The 27,244-nt window shown below is 39.0% G+C and overlaps 1 protein-coding gene across 1 annotated transcript in view; it reads left to right on the top strand.

The window, feature by feature from the left end:
* Window positions 1-27,244, top strand: part of LOC134664291 (acid sphingomyelinase-like phosphodiesterase 3a) — a 107,944-nt gene that overhangs the window by 46,543 nt on the left and 34,157 nt on the right. Inside the window, exons 2-4 of the mRNA XM_063520850.1 lie at window positions 12,138-12,256; window positions 13,729-13,794; window positions 26,617-26,767. Of these exons, the coding sequence (XP_063376920.1) occupies window positions 12,187-12,256; window positions 13,729-13,794; window positions 26,617-26,767 (287 nt within the window). The 5' untranslated portion in view covers window positions 12,138-12,186. The remainder of the gene's footprint in view (window positions 1-12,137; window positions 12,257-13,728; window positions 13,795-26,616; window positions 26,768-27,244) is intronic.

The raw sequence follows: 27,244 nt of genomic DNA, 5'->3' as shown, positions 1-27,244 counted from the left end.
TCATAATTATTCTATTTGCACCTGAGCGCGGGCTAGTCCAACGCTCAAAAAACCAGTGTAGGTGCGCTCTCCGATAACGCGCCTTTATTACGCATCTCGATGACACATTTTAGACTGGTTCTGTAGTGTTCGACTCGCCGGCACTCAGGAACCGAAGTTCTGTACTTTTTATGCAGGTGGTTATGGCACGTGGCACGAGCGGTTTTACTTAACAATAGACAATAGGATTAGCTCGGGCTCTATTAGAAACCTACGAACTATACCACTATGCTACAAGGCTAGATGAAAACCATATCAAAACCTAAACTAGAATCAGCCTCCAGATTTTATGAAACTTCGATAGTGACAGACTTAAAAAAGGTTTATGGGGGCGTAAAAAACATATCCTGGTGACCGTAAAAATAGTGCGGCCTCTAAACTGGGTGAAATATTCTCCCAAGTTTACCGTTAAAGTTAAGATTGAGGTATTTGGAGGTAACACGGTTTGACTTTTGCATAGTTCAGGGAGTGTAAAACAAAGGATGGAGGAGGAAAGGAAAGGAAAAGAGTGAAAAACAAAGTTTCATCTATTCCAATGTTGCCTCCAGTTACCGTAGATCGTTATTTATGGACTAAAACAATTTGAACAGTTCAAAAAATGTACAACTCGACATTTCAAACACAAACTGTCAAAATCACATCGTGCGAAACTATTTATACGGGCAAATTATTAAGTACCTTATGACCAGACATCGGGCAAATTATTAAGTACCTAATGACCAGACATCGTAACTTTTACACCATTTTTGGTGCAGCGGAGTGGTGATAACGGAATTGGTATAGATAATTCCAACTGAAATTATAAATTAAGGTTAATATTAACGTAATTAATGCAAATTAATCATTAGGGTTGAAATTGTTTATATCAATTCCGTTAACACCACTCCACTGTACCAAAAATGCTGTAAAAGTTACGATGTCTGCTAATGACACAATAGATAAAGTACTGACTTTTATACGTTCTAATTTTTTATCTTGCAGGATTCTATTATTTAAATTTATTTCAACTCAACTCGACTCAAAATATACTTTATTCATGTAGGCCTAGCAACAAGCTCTTATGAATCGTAATTAATCTTAATCTAACTATCCGAGCAATTTATTGATGTTATTATTATCTATACTAGTGGAAATGGAAAATCTTTGAGATTACAACTTGAGACTAGTAAAATTCTTTGAAGTACAGTACCTAATAAACTGAAAATTTAATGCGACAAATCTGAAAATTGTAGGCGCGAAGGATCGATTTTTTACTCAAAATTTAAGATTCACGCCTTAAGGATGAGTCATGCTAGACCCGGCCGAAGCTTCCGGCGCATCGTTGTCTATGGAAAGTACCACGTGATCACAGATCAGCCGTCAATGAAAATTACATCTCAGACGCCTTGGCCCGGGCACGGCCCGGTCTAGCTTGAGTCATCCTTTATTCTACTGACAAAGTTGGCTTGCCAAGAGTATAGCCTCTATTTTAAAAATTTATTAATGTTTTGCACTGCTCGTTAATATTAATTAGTTCGTCGTTCCGCTGTTTGAAGATTGCCTGGGAGAGCTCACTGTAAATCTTATGTTTATCTATTCTATCTGATCTTATCTTATCTTATCTTATCTTATCCCAGCACAGCTGTGACGTTTGACGTGCCTCGTGCTCGCTAACGACCTCACATTTTTACGATTATTTTAAGAGCCACGAGAGCTTTCTTATTGAAGTCAGCGTCACAAGGCAAGAAATTCTAGCGTCATTAATTTTGTATACAAGAAACGTTTACAAACGATACCACAGGCGGAATTATGATATTTTTATGAAGAATATGACCACTGTGTCGGGCCAAATTTTTCAATGCGTACCTATTTTAGCAATTGCCATTCGATTTTCCGCGATGGAAGACTTCGTCAGGAAACCGGACTAACCCATATTGAGGCCTAGTTTCGTCTCTGGGCTGGAAGGTCACATTGCAGTCGCTTTAAAAAAAAACTAGTACCGAGCCAAATTCTTGGGCTTAGGTAGAACGGACCCAAGATGACCATTCTTTTTCTTTCTCTAAGAACAAATTAAATTACTTTCCATTAAAATATTTTAATTTGTGTTATTTCAAGTAGACACCTACAATTTAAATTAGGTACAAACAGAAATAAATGTCATATACGAAGGAAAACATTATCAAGGCCTCCAGCGTCCAAGGCCCTTCTCTTCAAGTAAGTCGGGTGACAATGCAATATTATGGTGTCATCGAGCTGATCTGATGATGGAGACCGGAGGTGGCCATAGGAACTCTGTGATAAAACAACGAAACCTAATTGTGTTTGGGGTTTTTAGAATTGTCTCGATGAGTATTAGTTGCCTGTGGAAAAAAAGTACAGTCGGCGATAAAAGCTTAAACCAAAAATGTAATTTTTGCCAAAAACTTATTTTTACTAAAAGTTTGTGCCTTAGACTCACGGAAGGGTAGATGTATAAATTATAAATCAGGCGGACACTAACGCACCTGGGACGCCGGACTCAGCTCTTTTGCATAATGTCGATGTTTATTTTACGACTTCCTCATTATTTTTTATCAAATTAGGCCTTTGACTGATTTAAGTTATTTAAGAATTTGACAGTGTCGAAAATTGTTTAGGGTTCCAAATGTTCATCAAAATCGAATCGAATAACAGAGCAATACTGGACTGCACTGTGGAGGATTTAGGGAAAACTGGTCAGAAGGACATAGTACTTAACTAAACTCTTCGAAGGCCGCAAAAATAATGTGACACGCTCTTATGGCTCTACAATAAGTTCGTGTCAGATATACGGTTTTCGTTGTGTAATATATTATTGCAGGTTAATGTACTTGTACCTACTTAACTACCTTTGATTAACTTTTAATATTTACGTGTTTAGTAAACCACTTAAATTATCAACGAAACACGTGGCGTGATAGGGCACGTACCAGAAACACTTTGAAAGAAATGTAAAGCTTGCCATTTAAATTTAGTCCGTATAACATTGTTCTAAGGTTGTTAATATGCTGAACAAAATTGTCAGTAGTACATGGGGAAAAATACACGCGTACTAGTACTCGAATTTAGTCGCTTTTACATTGCCTTAAGGTTGTTAATCTGTGTGATTTTAAACAAGCGTTCATTCAGGCGGCTAGCGATAGCGTTTTATTTGAGAAGCCTCATTGAGCTACTATTTGATCGAAGTACGAGTATTTCCTTAAAAAAAAAACACAATGAAGTCCACGCAACAATAGTTATTACGTCAGTGTACAGTCACCTGCAATAATATGTTACTCTTCGAAGACCGCAAAAATATGTGACACGCTCTTATCGCTCTACTTTTATAGGTCGTATCAGATATTATTGCGGCCTTCGAAGTAATATATTATTGCAGGAGAATTTACAAAATTTACATGTACATACCTAAATTTGGATTTCCTTGACGGTCATTTGGAGAAAATTCTAGAATATTCCATTTTTACAGCTCCGTATTTCATGTGACAAGCATACACACAACTTCCAATGAGGTCTATTTTGGTTAAATTTACCAGTACATCTATTCGTGTGCCATAGTGATTGATCGTACCTAATTGCAAAGTGGTGCTCAAATGTGATTGACCAGTTTTGGTTCATCTACTTACTCCAAATTGTTTGAAAACTTTTAGCAGTGCCACAGAATAAATAATAATACTAGGTACCTACAGAAGGTTCACTCTCTGACAAAACGCGGCTATTGCGACAAATACTTACGCCCGCCCGCAAGGTCGCACAAGCGCGAGCAGAGGGACTACCTTGAACCACGTTCGACGTGTTGCCTTCCTGTCACACTTACCTACGAATTTACAAGTGCGACAAAGAGGCAACACGTCGAACGTGGTTCGCGGTAGGCCCTCAGGCGTCCGTTACGTAGCGGTGCGCGGCAACTACTACATACTCCTAGACACCAAAATTGGTGTGGGCCGCATATACCTGTAGCGACGCGATAAAATGCCGGAGTGAGTCACGCCTGGCCGTGCCCGCTAATCGCTTATCTCTAGCCATAGCCTTATACATAGTTAAGAAAAATCGATATTGCCTGCGTTCCGCTTGAACGGATTCAAAAGAAAATGTTCCTCACTAAAATAACTTTCGACTTTATAAAGTACTAATTGGTAATAATCTGGAAGAAAGTATTCTGACTAATTTATCTTCATTTATAATTTAAGTTTGAGGCGTTTATAAAAAGGCCGTTTGTGTTATTTTTACAGTCTAATACACAAAAAATCGGAGTTTGGCTGTACATATAACAATTTTTTATGATATTAGTAGCTTTGTACCTTTTATCTTTGTAGAAAATTATTGATAGTCACACCCCTATTTTAGTTTTACAGCTGCCATGTAATTGGATGTTTAAAAAGTGCGAAAACAAGTGAAAGTGTACTATTATGGATTTTTTTAAATGTTATAATAAAGGAACGAACACTCTTAAATGCTCTTCAAGAAACATTAAATAATTGCTTGCTACGGATATAGATATTGAGTCAATATTTAATTTATCATTAACACCGGTACATTTTTGCCCCCGGAATACCGGGCTATGCATATAACCTCTAGCCGCCCATAGGTCAAACCTTGCCAAGTAAAATTAAATTTTGATTTTGTCAACATAAAGTTCAAATTAGAATGGAACAGGAGACCTTTTTATAGGTCTCAGGGCGGCTAGAGGATAATATTTGCAAATATTACACCAATTCTTGACGTGTCCATTTTAGTGGCAGCCCTAACATAAATATGAACGAAAGAGAGTAGTACAACACCGGGTAGCTAGAAAATAATCGTAAAACAAAATGCTCGGTATATTATATTTGCACGTTTCATAAATGAATTTAGGTAAATGGGCTGCCGTAATGAGGCAAACTTACTTAGGTAAGTTATTGTAGGGTTTTAACTGATATAATTAATAGGTGTCTAGAATTTAGAACCTGGGGATTTTCATTTAAAATTGGACTGTTACTTTGTCTAAAATCTATTAATTTTGGGTTATTTCCACTTAGGATCACGAGATTCACAAGGACTGCGATTTAAAAGGAAAAAAAGTGACAAAGTCAGTTTTGTGACGCATTTTCACATACATTTTGTAAGAACCGTCAAAAATTTGACATCAAAAATTTGTATGAATAACTGGGGACACTTTTTTTCTTTGTCTCATTCAATAGTACTCGTGATTCTGAATCTTTATAACACAGAAGTTTATGGGTTTACGATAAAAAGCGAATGGTACCATTTGTTTTCTAAACCTTCACCTACGTAAGTAATATTTTATCTCGTTTTTCACATTACTTAAAAAAATACGTAGGATTTGTCGATGTACGTTTCAATACGCGTTTTTATTTAAATCTCTATGAATTATTCATTATTCTGCAAAAAACAAACTTATTTCAAATATGTGGGCAGTAATTTTATACCTATTACCTACATATAACTCAAATACGTATGTAACCAAGTCGCGTTTTAATTAGTACTTGCAATTTATATTCATCATTACTGAGGGCCTACTGCGAACTTAGCAAATTGCGGACATCTTTCTCTGTCTCTCTAATTACACCATAATTGGAGGAAAAAAGAAATATAACCGTAATTTGCGAACTTCGGTGTTCGCGGTAGGTCCTTTCGGATGTATAATTATATGGTTTTCTATAGGAAAGCTAAAAAATGTTTCACCATTTCGGGGTTGAGCCTATAGTAAAAATTTAAATGCGTGTTCGAAACGCAACATTTATAACTATTGTAGCCGCCTGCATTAAAAGGTCAGTGACCACACTTCGAATAGAGAGGGTGGCAATAGTTCTATGATGTTCCGTTTAGAAGAAATCTTTAAAAGACGCATTTAACCCGATTGACGTTAATCTCGCAAAATATGGCTAAGCCCCCCGCAAACACCCGGTACTCGTAAATATCCTTTGTTACAGTACGTAATATAGGTATAATCCTGATAAAATAGGATAGCCCGAGGAACTACGGTTTGTCTAAACAAAAAAGGTCATTTGCACTCGGACGCACAACAGATGTCAATCTCTCCGCAGCTCGATCGGTTAGTCAAGAGGGGAGGGTGGGGCAAGTTGTACGAGGGCGCGGTAAGGATGACTGACACTAGGACAGTGCTGGTCCGGACCGAGGCTGACGTGGCGGTCGACACTTTTATGAAGGGTGCTTGCTGCTCGGGGATCACGTGATGGTTTCTATAGAAAACGAAGTCGTTCTAACATGAGTCTTCAAATTATTCGAAGCTATTAAGGATTCTGTAATGTTGCTAGAACAATAAAAAGGAAGAATTTTGAGCATTTAGCAGGTTAGTATTTGGGAAAGCTTTTTAGAGTATAATGGGAGTTATTTATTTTATTTTAAATATAGTTATAGCCAGATAGTCAGACAGACGGGTAAGCAGAAAAACAGATATATAGAAATATAGACATACATAGACCGACAGGTGGATTTTAAATATTTATAGGGTTTTGGTTAGCAAGAATTCATGACGATATTTCTTAACCTAGTTTAATCGTGTATTCATGACAGTGATACCACCACTGAAAGCTAAAAATACGACTCTTATCTATAAAAAGGTATGACTTTACCAAAAAAAGTAAGTACTATTCAATTTTTTGTTCAAAAAAAAAATTAACAGCATAAGTCTTTTAGAAACGGGTGATTATATATTCACTGATAATCCACTGAAACTACATTAGTATTCAAAATAGTAAGATACAAGAAAAAAGTCATGTAAAATTGTACTTTTTTGGTCTGTGACAATTATTTCTACGCATTTTTTTTTTGCCGCTCACATACAAATGTGCGTAAAATTGTACTTAAACGGTTTGGCCAAAAAGTATGATTTAAATAAAATGTACGCTGCGTACAAAAAAGATACGGTCCAAAAATAGTACGACAAACCGTACTAAAACCGCCCTCTCTCTCAACTCGCGCCCGGTTGAGTCGAGTAACTCGCCCAAGTGCCCATTTGTCCATCACACTGGCCGCTTCAAGTGGCGGTCGAGTGCTGTCCGGCAGCGCTTCATTCCGCTTACTTAGACAAGCTCGAGGGGCCTACACATTTACATATAGTTATTCGATTAAGGTTTCTGCAGCGTAGCCAAATTTCTAAGGAACATAAGCACATTTAAGAAGTCACGCATAATAGGCGCAATTATATGACGTCAATTTGCGGAAACCAAGCCCGCCAGAACCTATACTGGTATTAGTTATCTTTGCCAGAAATCGTAATGAAAAAAATTAGAGCAAGTTTTAGATACAAACTTCTCGAAATTTATTTTCTTTGATTAACCATATTTCAGCAATGAGAATTACTACCAGACATATAATAATAATGTGTTATAGACATGCTACGTGAATGATCATGCTAAGTTTCAAGTAATTTAGCAATAGGAGCGGCTTTTTGGCGACTCTTATAGCATTTTCTTTTCATTATTTAGGGCCCGATTCGGATTTCGAAATAGACATCTATTAGATATCTTTTAGATATTACCAAGATACGATAACGATATGTTTAAGATCTAACCTGTCAAATTTGACATTTGCGCGATTCTGGATTTACTCTTGAACGATTTCCACAGGATATGACTTAGAGATCCAATTCACATCTAATACATATCTTACTCTATCTAACGTAAAAGTGACATTGGTTGCCCGAATTGCACTGCAAAAGAAAACTAGTTAATATCTAAACTATAACGTATCTAGAATGGATCTAGTACGTGTCGTCTCTTGTGAATATCTTGAAGTTCGAATACGGCAGTATGGCTGTAAAGTTTATAAACGTGTTGTAATTCATAATTCATTATTTATTGCAAAGTGAGTGAGTATTCGTGGTTCATTTATATCATGTTTTGTAAAAATGTGTCAAATATTTGATACAGGTATTTCAAAACAATCAGCCAGATTTATATAATTTATATGCTCATTTCTTTTATTTTTTTTTGCTTTTGTAAGAATTTTATAATATGTTTTCTGAAAGAGCTAGGTAGCAGTAAAGATTATTTGTATGATTTGATTCTTCACCTCCAACTGAGCGGAGATTTAAATCTTCTCGAGACGGAGGTGTAGGATTGAAGCCGGTGTAGCTTTATTTGACGTTCATAAGCGCATTTTAATGTGCCTACGTGAATAATAATCTATCTTCATCTCTTTATCTTTGCTTTTGTGGGTTTACAACTGGTCATGTAACTAAAAACAGTACGTCCACCAAAAACCCCTGTCAGGACACTGCACTATTAAGTACATACTAGCTACAAAATATAAAAAACAATATGAAATATTTACGGCAAACAAAATGTTATTAAACTTTATTTTGACGCAAAACGCTATTGTATGAGTCCGACTCGCACTTGGTCAATTCCATTTTACTTTATCAATACACAGAGAAATTGAGCAAAAGCCATTCCCCTTTTACTTATCTTATATTTTCTATTTCAATGTTCGAATTGTTTGCGCTCTGATCGTTTCTTTGCTTTGAAAATCACAGCGAAATGATAAATCTATGGCGTCTATCAAAATATCGTATTTACGATTGTCACACAGTCTATGAAACTAAAATCTTTCCAATTTTACGCCATCAACAAAATATATCGTTGATTTTTTTAAGCTTACCGTATAGAACTATGAGCGCTCATAAAAATATACGTTATAAACAAAAATAATTATAAATTAAATGTATTAAAAATATACATATTTACTATACATTACTATATATATTTACTATATATAATCGAATAGTAGAGGGCTAAAATTATATACAAATATTTTTTAAATTATTTTTCCCTTAAATAATAAAAAAATAGACATCCTTTCAGAGGGGTTCCACTGCTATATTCAAGAATTTTGGATTAGCTCCACCCTACTATACAGTGATCCGCTACTTTTGATGCTGACTGTACTGATTAAACCGTCTCTATCAGCTTTCGAAATATAAGATTTCCAATAAGATTATAACACATCAAAACTCTCGCGTTTTGTACACATATTTCAGGTGAAACGTCGGAATTAAAGGTAAAAACAATGAAATTCCGAGAAGATTATTCAAAAACATATTTAAGTACTTAATTAGATACAAAAGGCCTTAAATTAGATCTAAAATCTTCTGCTTTTACTTTTATTCTCATTGAATGCTTTTAAAATGTTATCACTGTGGGAAAATTGAACATTTTCGCAACTGTTAGCCATCTTGTGAGCATTTCCAAGGACTTTAAGATAAGAATCTCGGACAGAAGGCAGAAGAAAGGAACAGTATAGTAACCAACGTAATGAAAACATTAAAGTAGATGTTTTTGAGATAAGTATTTAGGTATTTATTTGATCGGCTTGGATATCTAAGTCATAACTTGTCGAAATCGTTCAAGAAACCAGAATCGCGGAAACGTCAAATTTGACATATCTATCTTACAAATATCTTTAAATTATCCATATCGTAACTTGTTGAGTTCTAGTAAAGATCTAATACATTTTCAGAATCGAGCCGTAATAATCCAACGAGAAAATGATTTAGAAATTTTAAAATATATTTCAGTTTTCATTTCGCTCTAGTTTAGTTTTACTTCTAGATATTTTTTTGATTAATTGAGCCATACATTTTCTTCTCGTACTAATCGTACCATCTTTGTTATAACTCCAGTTATTAAATATATCAACTGTAAGGTATTTTGTCAATATTAGCTGTATCATTATCAATGTAAGCTTTTCTGATTATAATTTATATTGATTACTAGAATAATAGTTTTTCAAACGCTTTAACCTACTTGTATTCTGTTAGTAGGTACCTACTTACATTTTATAATGCACTAAAAGAAAGCATAAGTACCCGGTTTATAATGATTATGAATTATATTCATTCTCGCATCAAGTGGATATATATGCATTTTTGCGTTTGTACATTTGACAAGAACCCTTTTGAGATAGACCTACTGCGGCTTCCCCCTTTGTCAAAAAGGGATTTGCTTGGCAAACGTCCCGTGAAGGGTTCGCACGGGCTATTTATGTTTACTGACGGTAAATTACTTTGTGTTTGTGTCTTTAAGGCTCACATAAATTATAAAAACGGGAGCTTACCGATAAATTCTGCCCAAGTTAGGTTAGGTTAGTATAGTATAGTTAGGGGTTAGGTTAGTATAGTTAGGGTAGGTTAGGTTAGTAGTTATAATGTACTTTGTCGTACCAATGTTGGTACGGTATGGTCTTGGGTCGTCCCATTCGTTTTTCGTCAAGTTCTTAAATTAGTCCTATTCTGCTTTCATCACCCATTCTACATTCGTCACGTTCGTCTTGCATGCTTTTCCAAATGCCCCAGCTTCATCCCTTGATTTGAATATTTTTGCATAGAGGCCCTTCAAGTAAACGCAATTAATTCCCATTTAATCGTATAAATGTAAATCGTGACTTCTCTAGTCAATATACACATATGTGACTTTATGAGCTGGAGACCTCGACTTCATGAGCTTAAACAATGTAAAAATAAAAAGAATTACTTCATTGAGTCACTATCTGCCGTATTCGAACTTCAAGATATTCACAAGAGACGACACGTACTAGATCCATTCTATATAGATACGTTATAGTTTAGATATCAACTAGTTCTCTTTTGCAGCAAAATTCTGGCAACCAATGTCACTTTTACATTAGATAAATTAAGATATTTATTAGATGTGAATTGGATCTCTAAGGGCTGATTTAGACGGCGCGCGAACTCGCATGCGATTTTAGATACATTGCGGTCTGTTGGTTACGTCTAATTCAACCAACCGGTCAAAACCCGCAATGATATGAAACTCGCATGCGAGTTCTCGCATCGTCTATCAGGCCTTTAAGTCATATCCTGAGGAAATCGTTCAAGAGTATCTCCAAAATCGCGCAAATGTCAAATTTGACAGGTTACATCTTAAACATATCGTAATTGTATCTTAGTGATGTCTAAATATCACTCAAACTTATAATGGTGTTAAGTGCCATAAAAAGTTCTGGGAAGTAAATCCTTTATGTCAATTTTCACCATTTCGAACATTTTCCAAAAAAATTAAACGACAGAAAAATTCACAAAATGTCACAAGAATCGATTGAGAATTGCGACCTGTAAAGTGTCATTCTATGTAACTTTTTTTTATGTAATAGTCAGCAAACGAGCAGACGAGCCGTCTGATGGGAAGCGGTCATCGTCACCCATGGACATAAGCAACACCACAGGAGCCACTTAAGCGTTCCCGACCCTTGAGAACCCTAAATACCCGCTTCTTGAAGAATCCCATGTCGCAACTTGCTACTAACTTTACATAGTTAGCAAGTTCCACAGAATGACACTTTAGAGGAGAATAGGTATACGAAAGCATTTTTACCCAAACTGAAGCGAAGACATTCTCTGACACTTGGATCAGCAATTATTATTATTTTTTATTATTAAAGCCTTTCTTATACGAACTGTTAACATTTCATTTAACAATTATATGTGTATGTATATATCTATATGCATGTTCGTAAGGTCTTTTTGACCTAGGCCTCTTCCGAATCGCCTTTTTCTAATATATTTAAGTATTTGTCCAACATTTTCTTCCATTCTTGTCTATCTATTGCCATTTCTTTCCAGTCTTTTCCTATTGTTTCTATTAGGTCTTTTTCCTATCTTGTTTTTGGTTTGCCCTTTTTAGGGTTCCGTACCCAAAGGGTAAAACGGGACCCTATTACTAAGACTCTGCTGTCCGTCCGTCCGTCTGTCACCAGGCTGTATCTCACGAACCGTGATAGATAGCCGGTTGAAATTTTCACAGATGATGTATTTCTGTTGCCGCTATAACAACAAGTACTAAAAACAGAATAAAATAAATATTTAAGTGGGGCTCCAATACAACAAACGTGATTTTTGACCGAAGTTAAGCAACGTCGGGCTAGGTCAGTACTTGGATGGGTGACCGTTTTTTTTGCCTTTTTTTGCATTATGGTACGGAACCCTTCGTGTGCGAGTCCAACTCGCACTTGCTCGGTTTTCCTTTTGCCAATTTTTGGATTCCAATTTGTTGCCATTTTTGTCCATCTGTTGTTTTTCAAATGGATCAGTATTATGACCAATTTTGTTTGTTTGTCCGCAGGCAAATGAAGGATGACCGCGGCAGCGTCAGCGTCATGTAACTCAGTAATATGAATCTTACTAACTACGTCGTGTACATCATCGGCCTGTTTTGGCTAACACTGACTGATGCGAAAATTGGTAAGTCTGGATTAAAGTGACATTCCATTTCCAACTGCAGCTGCAATATTGTTCATTTTCTATGGCAATTGACAATGACAGCGACGCGTTTCCATAGTAAAATGAACAGTATTGCAGCTGCAGTTGGAAATGGAATGTCACTCTTATACTTATAGTCAAATTAGATCCTAAAAAAAGCGAGCTGGTAATCATTTTTATACCTTTATTTGGTCCTAAATGCGTATAACCTGAGTTTGCTCCATCCCAAGTGTGGGTAAATTTTGGGAGCCTTGGGAGATACATTTTATCTTGGATTGACAAAATTACTCCATGTGGGTTTTCATAAATAAAATTTAGTACTTAACAGGTACTGTAGTAGGTATAATAAATATTATATTTATTGTTCAAACAATTAATTTTAGGTGTTATTTATATTGCCAAAGTCATGCAATGTCAAATTTTATAAACTGAAATTTGAACTTGTTTAGAAATAACTTTTAGGTTTTGTGTTAGTATTGTTTTAACATTGTTGAAATAACTCGTCGTATATCAAACTTCTTAAAATATTTATGATACTATGTGGAGGCCCTTATTTCATAACATAACCCTTCACAGTATTGTTCGTGCAATTTAATCTCCTATTCAGATATACAAGGTTACCCCTAGCAAAAGCCACTTATCAAGGCTCGCTGTACATTTTGACGAATAACATTGCCACGTAATTGAATTTACTTGAGTCGTAGTTCAGCAGACTTACGGCACGATTCGAACTTTAAGATACGTCAATTATTACGTCTAGATACTATATGGATTAAATATGAGTGTCAAAAGTGCCGGTACTTCAAACAAAAACGCCACTTTTGACACTGACATATCTAATCCATATCGTATCTAGACTTAATATTTGACGTATGTAGGTATCTTAAAGTTCGAATTGGGCCGTTTCTATCTGTGTTGCAGTAACCCAACGGTGTACTTGCTGAATATTGTCTACATTGATGCTGGTCTAGCTGGTCTAGGAATAAAGCAATTTTATGCACGAAACTATCCCTATGAAAATTTTTGATTCAGACTCACCTAGAATCACGAATAGAGTAATATTTAGGCCTGCTTATTTGATTTATTATTTCCGTAACTGTCTTTTTTTTTATTACCTACTCTTTTCTCGATAGTATTTTCTTATCTTCTGCGCGTTTTGTCTTTCTTTCTAACCTACGCGTACCTACGCGTTTGCGTTTAGTCTCATTTTGTATGGTATTTTGAGTTTCCAAAACGTCCCGCTTGACGCGATGTTCAAAATCCCATACACAATGAGACATACAAACGCGTAGGTCACGTCACGCTATCGAATGAAATTTACACTAGGGGTTCTGGCATTTTGTCTCACTATAATTCCGGCATAATACTCGTATGTTTCAAATAAACACACGGCGCCACAAATCCACCTGTGGCACATTATTTCCAATCTGCACTGACCGGACTTTTGTTCGCAGGGTACTTCTGGCACATCACAGATCTCCATTATGACCCGTTCCACAACTCCCTGGAGCTGCATAGAGGTGTGTTTATTATAATATATTATATTATTATGCTTTTATTTATTGTCTTTTGGTCGCAGTATGCGGAATATACAGGGTTTCCCTAAAATCAACGCCAAGACTTAAAGTGCTTACAACAGCTGATGGACTACAAGATTAAGCAAATAAACCCTTAATGAAAATCTCATTGCTGGATATTCAGTCTTGGGAGTGAAATGTTCTTTGACGAGAATAAAACAGCATAATATTATTTAAGTTAATATGAAAATGACAAACCCAAACACAAAGAGCAGCTTTTATGAAAACTTTTTTTCGAGAGACAAATTTGTGTTTTTTTATTGATAGGTACGTCAACGTTGTAAATTCTAAGTAAAACGAACTTTAAAACATCTGCCTATCCAAGTCAGTAGTGATTCTGTCTACCTGCCTTCGGATCAGAAAGTCCTGGGTTCAAAACCTGGTATGTGTTCCTATAATATTTGTCCCTGGGTTTTGAATGTTCTATATGTATTTAAGTATTTATCGATATTTTCTTATACGTCGTCTTCTTGTATAACCACAACACAAGCCATAGTGTGGGCGGAATTCATTTGTGTAATACTTTTTCCATAATAATACAAATAAAACAAAAAACGAAAACAAAAAGGTCAATTAACAAGGCTTCACGCAGGTAGCCTAAATCAAAATACTTTATTTATTTTATTTCAGGCTCACGTTTTGTCGTCTTTTATAATAACAATCAGATCGCAGACGAAGCCATTCCCATCTTGAAATATAATGGCCTATTGTCCCGCAAATTCGACGAAATACCTGACATGCCAGCAATGTCACGAAACCTATCATTGAAGCCGCAGAAATGACAAATAAATTTAAATCACGTTGAAGAGTAAAAGCTCTAGAAAAAACCGGCTAAGTGCGAGTCGGACTCGCGTTTTAAGGGTTCCGTACGTCACACGATAGCAACACCACGTTTCACGTAAACCGTTGAGGCTGTCTCCCTACTCTCCCTAAAACAACTGATAGCTAATAAAGTGGAGTGTATTATGACTTATGAGATGATGGAAACACGTTATATAATAAAGTATTTTAATTAATAAATAAAGCACAAAGATGTTATCAGACTAACGGTGACAGAATGATAAATGGTATGGAATGATAAATCAAAGGGTTTTATAAATAATATGTTCGAAAGAGGTCGCGCGCTAGCCAGTCCACAACAACAACCCAACCGCATTTTTGTTCTTAAGTCCGACTCTTGACTGTATTCTAGAGCAGAGTTCACTGAAAACCACTGAAATAAAAAAAAAAAAACAAAATTTTCGGCTGTACCTACTGTGATTTCTACAGATGGCTCTGCTTCTCAAAAATTTGCTTCACAAAGGTACACCATCTCGTAATCAGATAAGCTGCGTTACTAGTATGTTTCCAAGGTTCTATATTCCCGGGACCAGGGTTATTTATTTAATTCTCAGTCTCAAGAGGGCAGTTAGGACGGATGTTGGTCGCGCGCGGTATGATCTGCGAAATGACCAACATTACGAGGTTGAGTTGTTAGTTTCTAAAGTTTTTGATGATGTTTTTGACTACTAATGCACCTACTTTTGTTTGGACAGATTCACAGCCGTATTCGAACAATTAGATACATCAAATACTAGATATCGAAAGATGTTTGAAGAAACATCAATTTTGACACTTGTTTGACACTGACATATCCGATACATATCGTTTTAATATCTAGTATTTGACGTATCTCATTGTTCGAATACGGGTGTAAGACTAAGAATGAGCACAATTTTTTAAAAGCATATTAACTCTATAGACTAGGTAACAAAAACATTTAGTTTTTATTTTTGTTGACGACCGGTCTGGGCTAGTGGGTAACTTAGTAACCCATGAGGCCGATGGTCCTGGGTTCGAATCCCGGTAAAGTGCTCATCACACAAATATTTGTACCTGAGTCATGAGTGTTTTCTATGTATTTAAGTATTTATATATCATATATCGCTGTCTAAGTACCCACAACACAAGCCTTCTTGAGCTTACTATGGAACTTAAATACTCAATCTGAAAAAAAAAATATTTATTTTATTTATTTATTATTTAAATACATTTACACGGCATCACAGCGTATGCCAATACACCGCATAATTAAATTACTTACGTACTTAAACATTAAAACTCAAATGCAAGTGCCGGAAAGCCTATCATCCATCATCTCACAAAACCTCAGACACTCCCGGCACACATTCGCCCATCTCCACGCAAACAAGTCACACCCTGGTGCTGATGTCAGGAGTGCGTTGAGCAGCGATAACGCGCGGAGGAGTGGCGAGTTTCTGTGCGATACTGTGCGCGCTGTGCGCAAAATGTCCTATGATATTTATTTATTTATTCACTTTATTTATTATAAAAGTATATGACTGTAAGTATACTGTAAATATGCTTTTATGTCTTTTTAGGGTTCCGTACCTCAAAAGGAAAAAACGGAACCCTTATAGGATCACTCGTGCGTCTGTCTGTCCGTCTGTCCGTCTGTCACAGCCAATTTGCTCCGAAACTACTGGACCAATTAAGTTGAAATTTGGTATACATATGTAAATCTGTGACCCAAAGATGGATATGTAACGTCAACAAATGAATTTTAAACGTAGGGGCTACTTTTGGGGGGGTAAACGATAAAATTAAAAAACAAAGTTTTTCAAAGTATATCGTGTTACATATCAAACGAAAGACCTCATTATGAGAATCTCAAATATATTTTTTTTATAAATGTATAATAAACAGTTTAGAAGTTATCCAAGAAAATAGACAAAAAATGACCTTTCCCCCCCTCTATCTCCGAAACTACTGGGTCTAAAATTCTGAAAAAAATACACTAAATAGTCCTTTATCTAAAGATGACAGGAAAACCTATTAAAAATCTAGAGTCAAGCGTGAGTCGGATTTAAGAACACAAATGCGGTTAGGTTTTTTAGGGACACATGCGGTTAGGTTTAAGTGAAACGTGACGTAGACAGCTATTGCGGAGGCCCTAGGCCGATATCCGATTAAGACCGAAAGGTCCGATTGGCCCGAAGCGTCAGTCGGACTGATGACAAAAAATGCGACTAGGCTGTATCTGCACACAGCCGCAATGGTACTTGTAGTACTGATTGAAAAGGTTACTATTGTTACGTGTTTTAAAAATCACTAATATCACTATACAGGGTGGCCAAAAACATAAACTAAGTGTATTCCAGTTGCCAACGTGCAACCCCGAAAACACGAAGAAAAATTTGACTGTTTCATACATTTTAGCTGGTCCATTTTCTATGGGGGGATTTTTTTTTTCGCGAGATCTGGGTTGGTCTCATAGTAAAAGTTGCTCAGTATAATCCCCAAACCTCCTGGCTACGGGAATGCACTTATTTTTTGGCCACCCTGTTGGTATTATCTCTCTTCGGCTTTCGCTTTTAAAACACTTGCGGAAATTGTAGGAAGTGCGACCCGTCGGTCGCTCCGTGCTTTCAGCTCTACGCGGAGCTCGGTCTTCAGTCTTCGCATTTGGACACTTAGTACTATTGTTCGGCATTTAATTTTCCTATTCAAGCTACTTTGCACAGTGGCAGAGATATAAGCCACCACGCCAGAAAACTTCATGTTACATCTGGACTAGTGGTTTTTTTTGACCCACTCGGGTTTTTCCAGACGTTTCACTCACGTCACGTTTAACGTACAAAAAAATTTTTTGAAAATTGCATGATGTACGGAACCCTTGAAATGCGAGAACGACTCGCACTTGACCAGTTTTTTTAATTACTTATTTTGTAACTCGCTTATCTTTTTCATTACGGGTGTCATAAAATTTTGTCGTAAAACACATATGAATAAACTATAAAATTACGGTTGAAACAAATTTTACGCCTTTACGAATTTTACTACCGTCTAGGTCACTGGATGAAACCTTTAAGGACGGGGCCATAATGCCGTCACTGCTGTTAACTTTCTCTTTATTATGTACTTTCCCAAGAGACAGAGGCCAATTCTGAATAGACGGCTTGTAATGGTTTTGATCTTGTTATAGTTCAAACTTGACACGTATCATTTCACGCGCACCAATGAGTGTGGGCGAATGTTAAGGTCATGTCATAACAAGATTAAAACTATAAGAAATTGTTAATCAGTAAAGAAGACAGACAAGTAAAGTAGAGGGAATTTCGATAGCTAAAGTGGAAAATAATCAATAAACCAGGCAGTCGACTAGTTGTGATGGGTTTATTTTACGAACTGACGTACAAAAATATAAACAGTCAAAATAACATTAGAATTTAAATATGGAATTAAAAGAACTTAAGACTAGACATAGATAATAGTGTAAACGTATCAAAACCTATTTACATATACACCCTTAACATCCCACCCCCTTGTGTGCGAAAGCACACAAAACTAGCCAGACTAGATATAAACTGAGACTTTATGCCTCTAATCTGACCAATTTTTTAGAAGGTCGACGAAGGATTCCACCTGATGTGGCTACGTCCACCACCCTGACCACTCCGTCTCTGCCAGGGAATGTAGCAACGACGCGGCCGCGTGGCCAGGTTCCTCGGGGTAGGTTCTGGTCTACAATGATGACTAAGTCGCCAACAGTCAAGTCGTGCTCTCTGTTCTCCGCTATCTGGCGAGGTTGCATGGTTGGCAGAATTTCTTTTACCCATCGGTTCCAAAAGTGGTCGGCCAATCTCAACGCCTTCCTCCAGTCAGCACGTCTTAAAAGGTCTCGGTCGTCAAGGGTTGCAGGCAGAACCTGGTTAGAAGATGAGCCAATTAGAAAGTGGAAGGGCGTTAGGGTTTCCTGGTCTTCAGGGCCAATAGGGACATGGGTCAGAGGTCGAGAATTTACAATTGCCTCAGCTTCTAGAAGGAGAGTTACTAGGACTTCGGGATTAGGTTCTCTTTCTCGTAATGTGGCATTCAGCGCGACTTTGACGGTGCGAATCAGTCTCTCCCAGCATCCGCCGAAAAAAGGAGCAGCGGCAGGGATAAAGCTCCACTTTATTCCTCTATTGGCAGCAAAATCGTAGACCTCGTGCTGATAAAATTCGCGTAGAATTCGGTCTGCACCAACAAAACATGTACCGTTGTCAGAATATACAGTATTGGGAGCACCTCTTCTAGCAATAAACCGTCGCAGGCTCATTATTGCGGAGTCAGCAGAAAGGGAATGTACAAGCTCCAGGTGAACGGCTCTGGATGTCATGCAGGTGTACAGGGCCACATAACGTTTCTCTTGTCTTCGACCGATCTTGGTATTTAACGGGCCGAAATAATCCAAGCCAGTGTACGTGAATGGGCGGCGGTGGTGGGCAAGCCGCTGAGGAGGAAGGTTACCGGTCATCGGATTCATTGGCTTTGCTCTTTTGATGCGACAGAACAAACATTTGCTGGTGACGCTTCGAACAGTACTGCGCAGATGAAGAAGCCAATATTTTTGTCGAACCTCATTGACCACCATTTCATTGTTTGCATGTCCAGCCTTGCGATGGTAGAAATTGACCAATAAGCGCACTACTGGGTGTCGTCCATCTAGAATGATTGGAAACTTGATCTCGGAACCGACGTCTTGTACGGCAACGATTCTGCCAGCTAGGTGCAACAAGTTGTCTGGCCCCATTCTGGGAGAAAGCTTCGCCAGGCGACTACTCTTTGGTATCAATTCTCCACGTTCTATTATTGGGATTTCGTCACTAAATGATTCAGACTGTACTTTCTTCAGGACGTGCCTTTCTGCGGCTTCCATAAGTTCCGCTGTCAGGGGGATTAGAGTGGTGGACGTAGGTGTATTCGTACGTTGACGAAGCCTAACATCGGTGCTAGGAGCAACGCGACCTACGCGATCTAAAACCGAGCGAAATTTAGACGCAGCTTGCAAAACGCGAGCAGTAGCACGAAGTAATCGTAGCCAGTCACTAAAACGACTGAAATCCGCGGTAATTGTCAGATGACCAACCACAAGTCCAGAAGTCTGCTTCCGCTCTTCCTGGACTATAGGCTGACCAGCTGGTTCAACAGGCCAATTCTCCGGAGGATCGAGGAGGAACGAGGGACCTGTAAACCATCGGTGGTTTGGATTAAGATGAAGCGGCTTAATCCTAGTGGCATCGTCCGCAACGTTCAAATCAGTTGGGACCCATTTCCAATCTTGCACGCGCGTATTTTCTGTAATTTCTCCTACGCGATGGGCCACCAAGGGTTTGTACGTTCGTGCGTCACTTCTGAGCCAACCGAGGACAGTTCTTGAATCTGTCCACAAGAAAGTTCGTAAAGGTTTTTTCTTATGAAACTCTTTAATAGTGACAGCAAGGCGAGAAGCTATCAAAGCGCCCTGCAATTCTAGACGAGGAATTGAAGTGGGCTTCAAAGGTGAGACTCTCGTCTTACTGGTGATGAGTGCGAGCTTGACTGTACCATCTGCATATAATAAGCGCCAATAAGCGACGGTGGCAAAGGCAAGCTCGCTTGCGTCCGCGAAAATGTGTAGCTCCCTGTGTAGAGGTTCTCCATTGAGCTTGGCGTACCATCGTGGAATCCTAATTGTAGATACGTCAGACAGTTCCTTAAACCACTCGTTCCACTTTAAAATCTGTGATGGTGGAAAGGGTGTGTCCCAGTCAATATTGGATCTCCATGCCTCCTGAAGTAGTATACGCCCTTTGACCACTATTGGGCCCAACAAACCTAGTGGGTCGTATACTTTCATGAGGTGGGACAACACTTTGCGTTTATTAAAACTGCCCTGTAGTATGAGACCTTCTAAACCGGTCCTAAATCCGATAGTGTCTGATATAGGATCCCATGAAACACCTAAGGCTCTGACGCTACTTGACTCACTACCAAGTGACATCTCACTAGGCTGAGCGGCGCGCAGTTCAGTCGGTACAAGACGCAATGCTCCTTGATCGTTAGAAATCCAGCCACACATTTCGAAACATGCGTTACGATGAATAGTCACAACATCGGATGCCATCTGTGCAGCTTCGTCCACATCGTCCAGGCTATCCAGGAAATCGTCCATGTAGGAACTATGGATACTTGCGTTGGCTGCCGCTGGATACGAATCTTGGTGAGACATAGCGTTTTTATGTTTAATGTACAACGCAGTAAAAGGACTGGACGATGCTCCAAAAATGACAGCTGTCATCCGATATTCTTTTAGAGGCGTTGTTTCCCTTGACTGAACGTCGCGCCATAAAAAACGTAGTGCGTCACGATCTTGTTCACGGATTTTTATTTGAGGAAACATTTCCTTAATATCAGCTGTTATAGCAACAGCGCCCTCTCTGAACCGAAATAAAATACCTAATAAATTTTCTAAAAGATCAGGTCCTTGAAGCAGCAACGAGTTTAATGAAACACCCTGATTAGTCGCGGCTGCGTCGTGGACAACACGAAGTTTACGTTTTTGTGGATGGTACACGCCAAAATGAGGCAAATACCACCTTATTCTTGCGTTAATGTCACTTTTATTAGGTTCAGATTCGGTTTTTAATTTATTTTTATTGTTATTCACACTTGACAGCTCAATGTCAAAATTTGTTTCTGCTTTATTCGGACTGACTGTACTAGGTTGTAAGTTATCAGATAAGGTGTGAATTTTATTTGAATAATCGCTTAAAGTGGTATCGCGTTTGAGATCAATGCTTGTGTTGACGCTTTTAGTGATAAGATGATTATAATAAGTGCCGGGATTGCACTCTTCAGCGTAATTTTTAGCAATCATGTTATCAATAAACTTTTTATACGCGTCAGCGAAGGCGGGCTCACGAATCATTCGCCTTTCGAGGCTTAGAAATCTTGATAAAGCTTGTGGGTAGCTATCGGGAACACACTGTATGTTGTCACGCCACGGAAGACCTACTTCATATCTACCGGTCGGTAAGCGTGTGGTGGTAGCATCAAGAATCTCGACGGCACGGGAGTCTAGCTTGCTAAATAGAGTCTCGCGCTTAGAGATACCGAGCGAGTCGAGTTTGTATTGCTCCTTTATCAGTGACTCCAGGCGTTCATTCTCAGAAGGTTCCGTGCGGTCTAACTGACAATGGTTGACGAACTCGACTGGCTTGGTTTTGCTACTCGTCGGTCCATACAAAGTCCACCCAAGCAAAGTGCGACAAGCGGCAGGCTCGTTACGTCTGCCTTCACAAACCTCGCGACATATTGACAGATGCCAATGCTCAGCACCAATAAGTACGGTTGGTGTAGCGTCAGCATATGTCAAGTATTCGGCTAGATCTTTTAAGTGAGCATAAGATTCAATAGTCTCTCTAGATAGAGTTTGTTCGTTCAAGCCTAACGATTGTACAGCCTTAGCATGATTTACCAAATGGATGTCAGATTCATATTTACCTCTTATGTAAAAGTCAACATATCTTACCTTTGTAGTTTTTTGTAAACCCATGATACCATTGACAGTTATGAACTCTTCAGGTCCTATTAAACCTAAGCGAGCAGCCACTTTACAATCGATCATAGTCGCAGTGCTGCCATCATCGAGAAACGCGAAGGTTTCATAGCTGCCATTTGGCCCTGACAGTGTCACTGGTAAAACTTTCAACATTGTAATATTTGAACATATTTCATTAGATGTTTTATGTTGATTACACGATATACCTATATTTGACACAGTCACATTATTGTCTGACACCTTATTATCGGCTGGCGAGGAACTCGACGTATGCTGGGTATCACTTTCAGCCGCAGGAACGCAAATGACGTTATTAATCCGTGTATCGGGTGTAGGCGGTGATCTAAACGTATCCTGCCTGCCGTGCAAAAGAGGGTTGTGTCGAAAAGTACAACCATCGACCCCGCAAGGGTTGCTTTTGCATAATTTCCATAGGTGTGAGTTGTCTTTTAGACATTTATAACAAACTTTGTGTTCACGTAACCAACGCCACCTATCGTCAACAGATAACGACGTAAATTCAGTACATTTTTGTATATTGTGGGATTTTTTACAATAAACACACTCTATCTTACCAATCGTTTTATTTTTGTCATGAGTGACGGAATGTATATTTTCACGTTTAAATGGTTTATTCATTGGAAAATGTACTCGTGATTGTTGCGGTATAGACATAGAAAGCCCTACTTCTGGCGATAAAGCGAATTTAATATAGCGTTCGTGTTCGCGTGTTAGAAAGTCAGATAAAAGTTCTAACTTTGACTTGAGATGGTTTGACGTTTCTGACAAATCTGACGCATAATCAGACCATCTCATTTTCATTAAAGGGTTAAATTTTCCTAGAATATTATGAAACAGCTCCGGCGATTGTAAATATTCTCGTAGGCCGAGTAATTTCATAGTAGACAAAGAATTGCGTACCTTATTAGCGAAAATACCTATCTCCTTTAGGTCAGGCCCGAGCCGAGGCAGCGTTTTCAAAATCTGGACTTCGCCGAAGACAATCATTTCGGGACAAGCAAATGTACGTTCGAGTGCTGCCATGATATCTTCGGAAGCTGCTGCGGTGTTGAGTAAAGAGGCGACGGCCTCCCGGGCGGGCCCGCGGAGTGCGTTATATAGACGCGCCGTATTTTCTGCGGGGGAATAAGAAGTTTTAGTACTATCAAATAAGTACTTAAATTGAAGCCATTGTGACGAGTTGCCATAGAAAGTTGGAAGCTCAATTTTAGCTTTTCTTGGCACGTCTCGTGCGGCGAGCGCTTTAGCTGCGGCAGCCGTATCGGCAATAGCTTGTAAAAGCGTGGCAGAGCCGGTTATTGGCTCGGTTTGATCTTGACGGCGGCACTCTTCATTTACATGATCATTGTTAAAATCAATCAGTGCATTATCGTGGCCGTTTTGACGTTTGACGTCTTCACGTAATAAAGGTGAATTAATACGGTTATTTACTACATTACACTCTACAGTAGGTTCTGGCCGTAAATTTATAGGGGGATCGGCGGTCATGGTGGTAACTACCGCTATATGTGGCGGAATAGTTACACCCACTTCGGCCCGTGTGTCTACGGGTTGCCTTTCCTGATTTACGTCACGAACCCAAGATGCTGTACGAGAATATGCATTACTAACCGTGTGATTGGAACGCTCCTCGGCTTCTAAGGCGGCTATTTTCGCTTCAAGTTCAAGCTGTTCTACCTGTTTAACCTGCTCAAGGAGTTTCCGTTCGCGTTGAAAGAGCTCTTGTTCCCTTTCTATGCTCTTGCGGGCCAAGTGGGCCTCCGCGGTCAATCGTCGTGCCCTAATCGTGGCCGATGATCGCGTAGAGCCCGAAGCGCGAGACCTGCAACTGAGGGGAACATTAACTTGTTCGGCGCTGGTGCCGATTGTGAGGCACTCGCGAGACGTCCCGGGGATTTGCGGGTCGGAAGCCGCGGGTGGTACGGTGGCGTCGGCCGCACCGTGATCCAACTTTTTGGACTGGCCGAGCCTACCCGTGGCAGGGGTACCCGTTTCCGAGCGCGTCATTTTAGCGCTTTTAGCCGACTGCTTGGTTTTAGATCGCAAGATCATAAGTGAGGGAGAAGGACCAAAATAAAGAAGACAGACAAGTAAAGTAGAGGGAATTTCGATAGCTAAAGTGGAAAATAATCAATAAACCAGGCAGTCGACTAGTTGTGATGGGTTTATTTTGCGAACTGACGTACAAAAATATAAACAGTCAAAATAACATTAGAATTTAAATATGGAATTAAAAGAACTTAAGACTAGACATAGATAATAGTGTAAACGTATCAAAACCTATTTACATATACACCCTTAACAATCAGAATCTACCTCTCTGCCTTTATTACTTACTTCCCCTAGAGGGTTTTTATTACGACGTTGCTGTGACGTAGGGTTTCCAATCCGGATCCGAAGTGTATGAAATTATCCGGATCTGGATCCGGATCCGCGGATCTTCCCATATATTTCGGATCCGTCGTGCAAACTCTACTCTGACTACATTATGGTCACATTCCATTTCTAACCGCAGCTGCACTACCGGTACTGAACGCGTCGCTGTCATTGTCAATTTCTATAATAAAATTGACAGTAGTGCAGGTGTCGTTGGAAATGGAATGTTACCCTTAGGTTGTTCTACGCATATTACTACTACTCATGAAGCACATAAGGTTATTTAAATTATTTCTTATTAACACTAATTATGACTCAATCCGTTTCTCTAAATTATTTGGTCGCCTCGCCTAGTGGTACTTAAGTAATTTCTGACGCTGTGGACTTACAAGTCCTCTGTTGTTGCAGAGCAGGCCTTTAAGATGGGATTTGTAATTTGTCGTTCTGTAAGTTTATCACAAAACTGATACAAAACTTGGATGATTGGATAGTGAATTTGCAAAGTATCTATCATTTTATCTATTATAATATGGGACTAGTCCTGAAATAAATATTATTCATTCATTCATTCATTCATTATTCATCTATCATATTATCCTTAATTTAAGAAGAGCATAAACAGTGTTCAACAGTATTATTCCAATAATTGTCTTCCTGTTAGTTTGACACCAAATACCAACCTCAGGGCTTTAACCAAATTAACTGCTATCAAAGTTCGAAACTGGAAAGGAAACTACAAGTAGCCTCTTAAGTGTTGGTTAAACACAAATCTAAAGTTCTAATTTGTCTTTGTGCCTGGGCGGCCCGAATTAACACCGATAGTGGTCTTATACAGGATGAAAAAACTAATGGCCCTGGAGGGAAAGTGCTTAAAGCATGAAGTTTTGATTATCCAAAGGGTAAAAACGGGACCCTATTACTAAGACTCCACTGTCCATCTATCCGTCTGTCTGTCACCAGGCTGTATCTCATGAACCATTATAGCTAGACAGTTGAAATTTTCACAGATGATGTGTAAAAAGTACGGAACCCTTGGTGGGCGAGTCCAACTCGCACTTGCCCGGTTTTTATTACATAAATAAAAGAATATTTCCTTTAAGTAAAACGAGCTTCCAGTGCCCGTAAATTTTTCCACACTGTAGGTATATAAAACAACAATGAACTAGGCTCCAGCCATCCTTTGCGTTTGGAGACATATAGAATAACTTTGATATTCAATTGATTGTCAGGTTTCTTTTGTGGTAAGTGACTAAAAGGGAAGCCCTACTATTCCGATTCAGACCGCAGCGTTACCGCTGCAGTATTCCGGCGTGACAATACTCCTGACTGCATTGCTGGCACTAATGTAGAAAATTTAAGCACTAGCATTGAATTTGACATTTGCGGCAGCAATACTGCAGCATAGTGCAGCATAAATCAAAACGTTACTTTTAGAAAACATTTTCTAACTGAACTGTTTAGATGACAACGGTTTCACTCACTTGAATTTTTAATTGCTATTGGCGACATGTTTCGGGCCCTTCGGGGGTCCTTCCTCAGGCTCGAGTGCTTCCAGCGGCTGCACTTCGTGCACTAAGTGAAACCGTTGTCGTCTAAACAGTTTAAAATATGTCTCAAGGGGCCCACTGATTACCAGACCGCCTGCAGTCTCTGGCCTTATCAGGCGGCCTGCCGTCCTAGACCAATAACGTCCACAAACATAAGCGATTATTGCCGGCCGGCAATGGTCTGCTGCCACCTCTGCGACTACATCATGATGTGTGTTTGACTGGACTCGAGGCCACGGACTGTCCGGTGGATATCTGTCGGCGCTGACTGGAATCGTCAGGCGGCCACACACTATCGGTTCGTGTAAGTCGTCAGGCCGAAAACTGACAGAGAACTGTTAGTGTGTGGCCTTTTGCGGTCAACTGACAGGCTGATATCGTCCGGCGGACTGGTAATCAGTGGGCCCCTTCACGAAGGTTTTATTTCGATTTTCTAACTAAATATATTTTCACCAGGATGTAGACATCGAGGCAGCATGGAACACAACCACCGTAACGAGAGGCACAGAGACCACTCCTGCGATAGTTCCTGGAACCTGATACAGAGCGCGGCCGCGCTGATGGCGGCACGGCATCCCGACACCTTGGAGTTTGTTCTGTGGACTGGGTAAGAACAAAAATCAAAGAACTTTTTCAAACCTTTCTACATTCTCCATTCTTCTTCATCCATTATTTTTCTCCATTCTTCATGATGTAGAATCGGAGGAGCATGAAACACTTCCATTAGAACGAGGTGCTTAGCGACTCATCCGTTGGCTCTGATTAGTAAGTTATTCTAGTCCTGAACGAGTATTCAAGGGGGCTGAAGCAAATTTGGTAAATTCTAGCCACTGGCCCTTCCAGACGCACTTTACTGAGATAGAAAAAGCTGATTCCTGGTCTGAACAAGCAGCATGGTAGACCTGAGGGCCTACCGCGAACCACGTTCGACTTGTTGCCTCTCTGTCGCACTTGTAAATTCGTACATAAGTGTGACAGAAAGGCGACACGACGAACGTGGTTCGAGGTAGGCCCTCTGCTACTGAACAGTATGACATATGATTCATTTCTCGGTTTTCGACACCTTGGAATTCATTGTATAGTC

This window comes from Cydia fagiglandana, chromosome 5 (genome assembly GCF_963556715.1).
Source record: "Cydia fagiglandana chromosome 5, ilCydFagi1.1, whole genome shotgun sequence".
NCBI lineage: Eukaryota > Metazoa > Arthropoda > Insecta > Lepidoptera > Tortricidae > Cydia > Cydia fagiglandana.
This window is presented reverse-complemented; position numbering and strand designations above follow the sequence as displayed.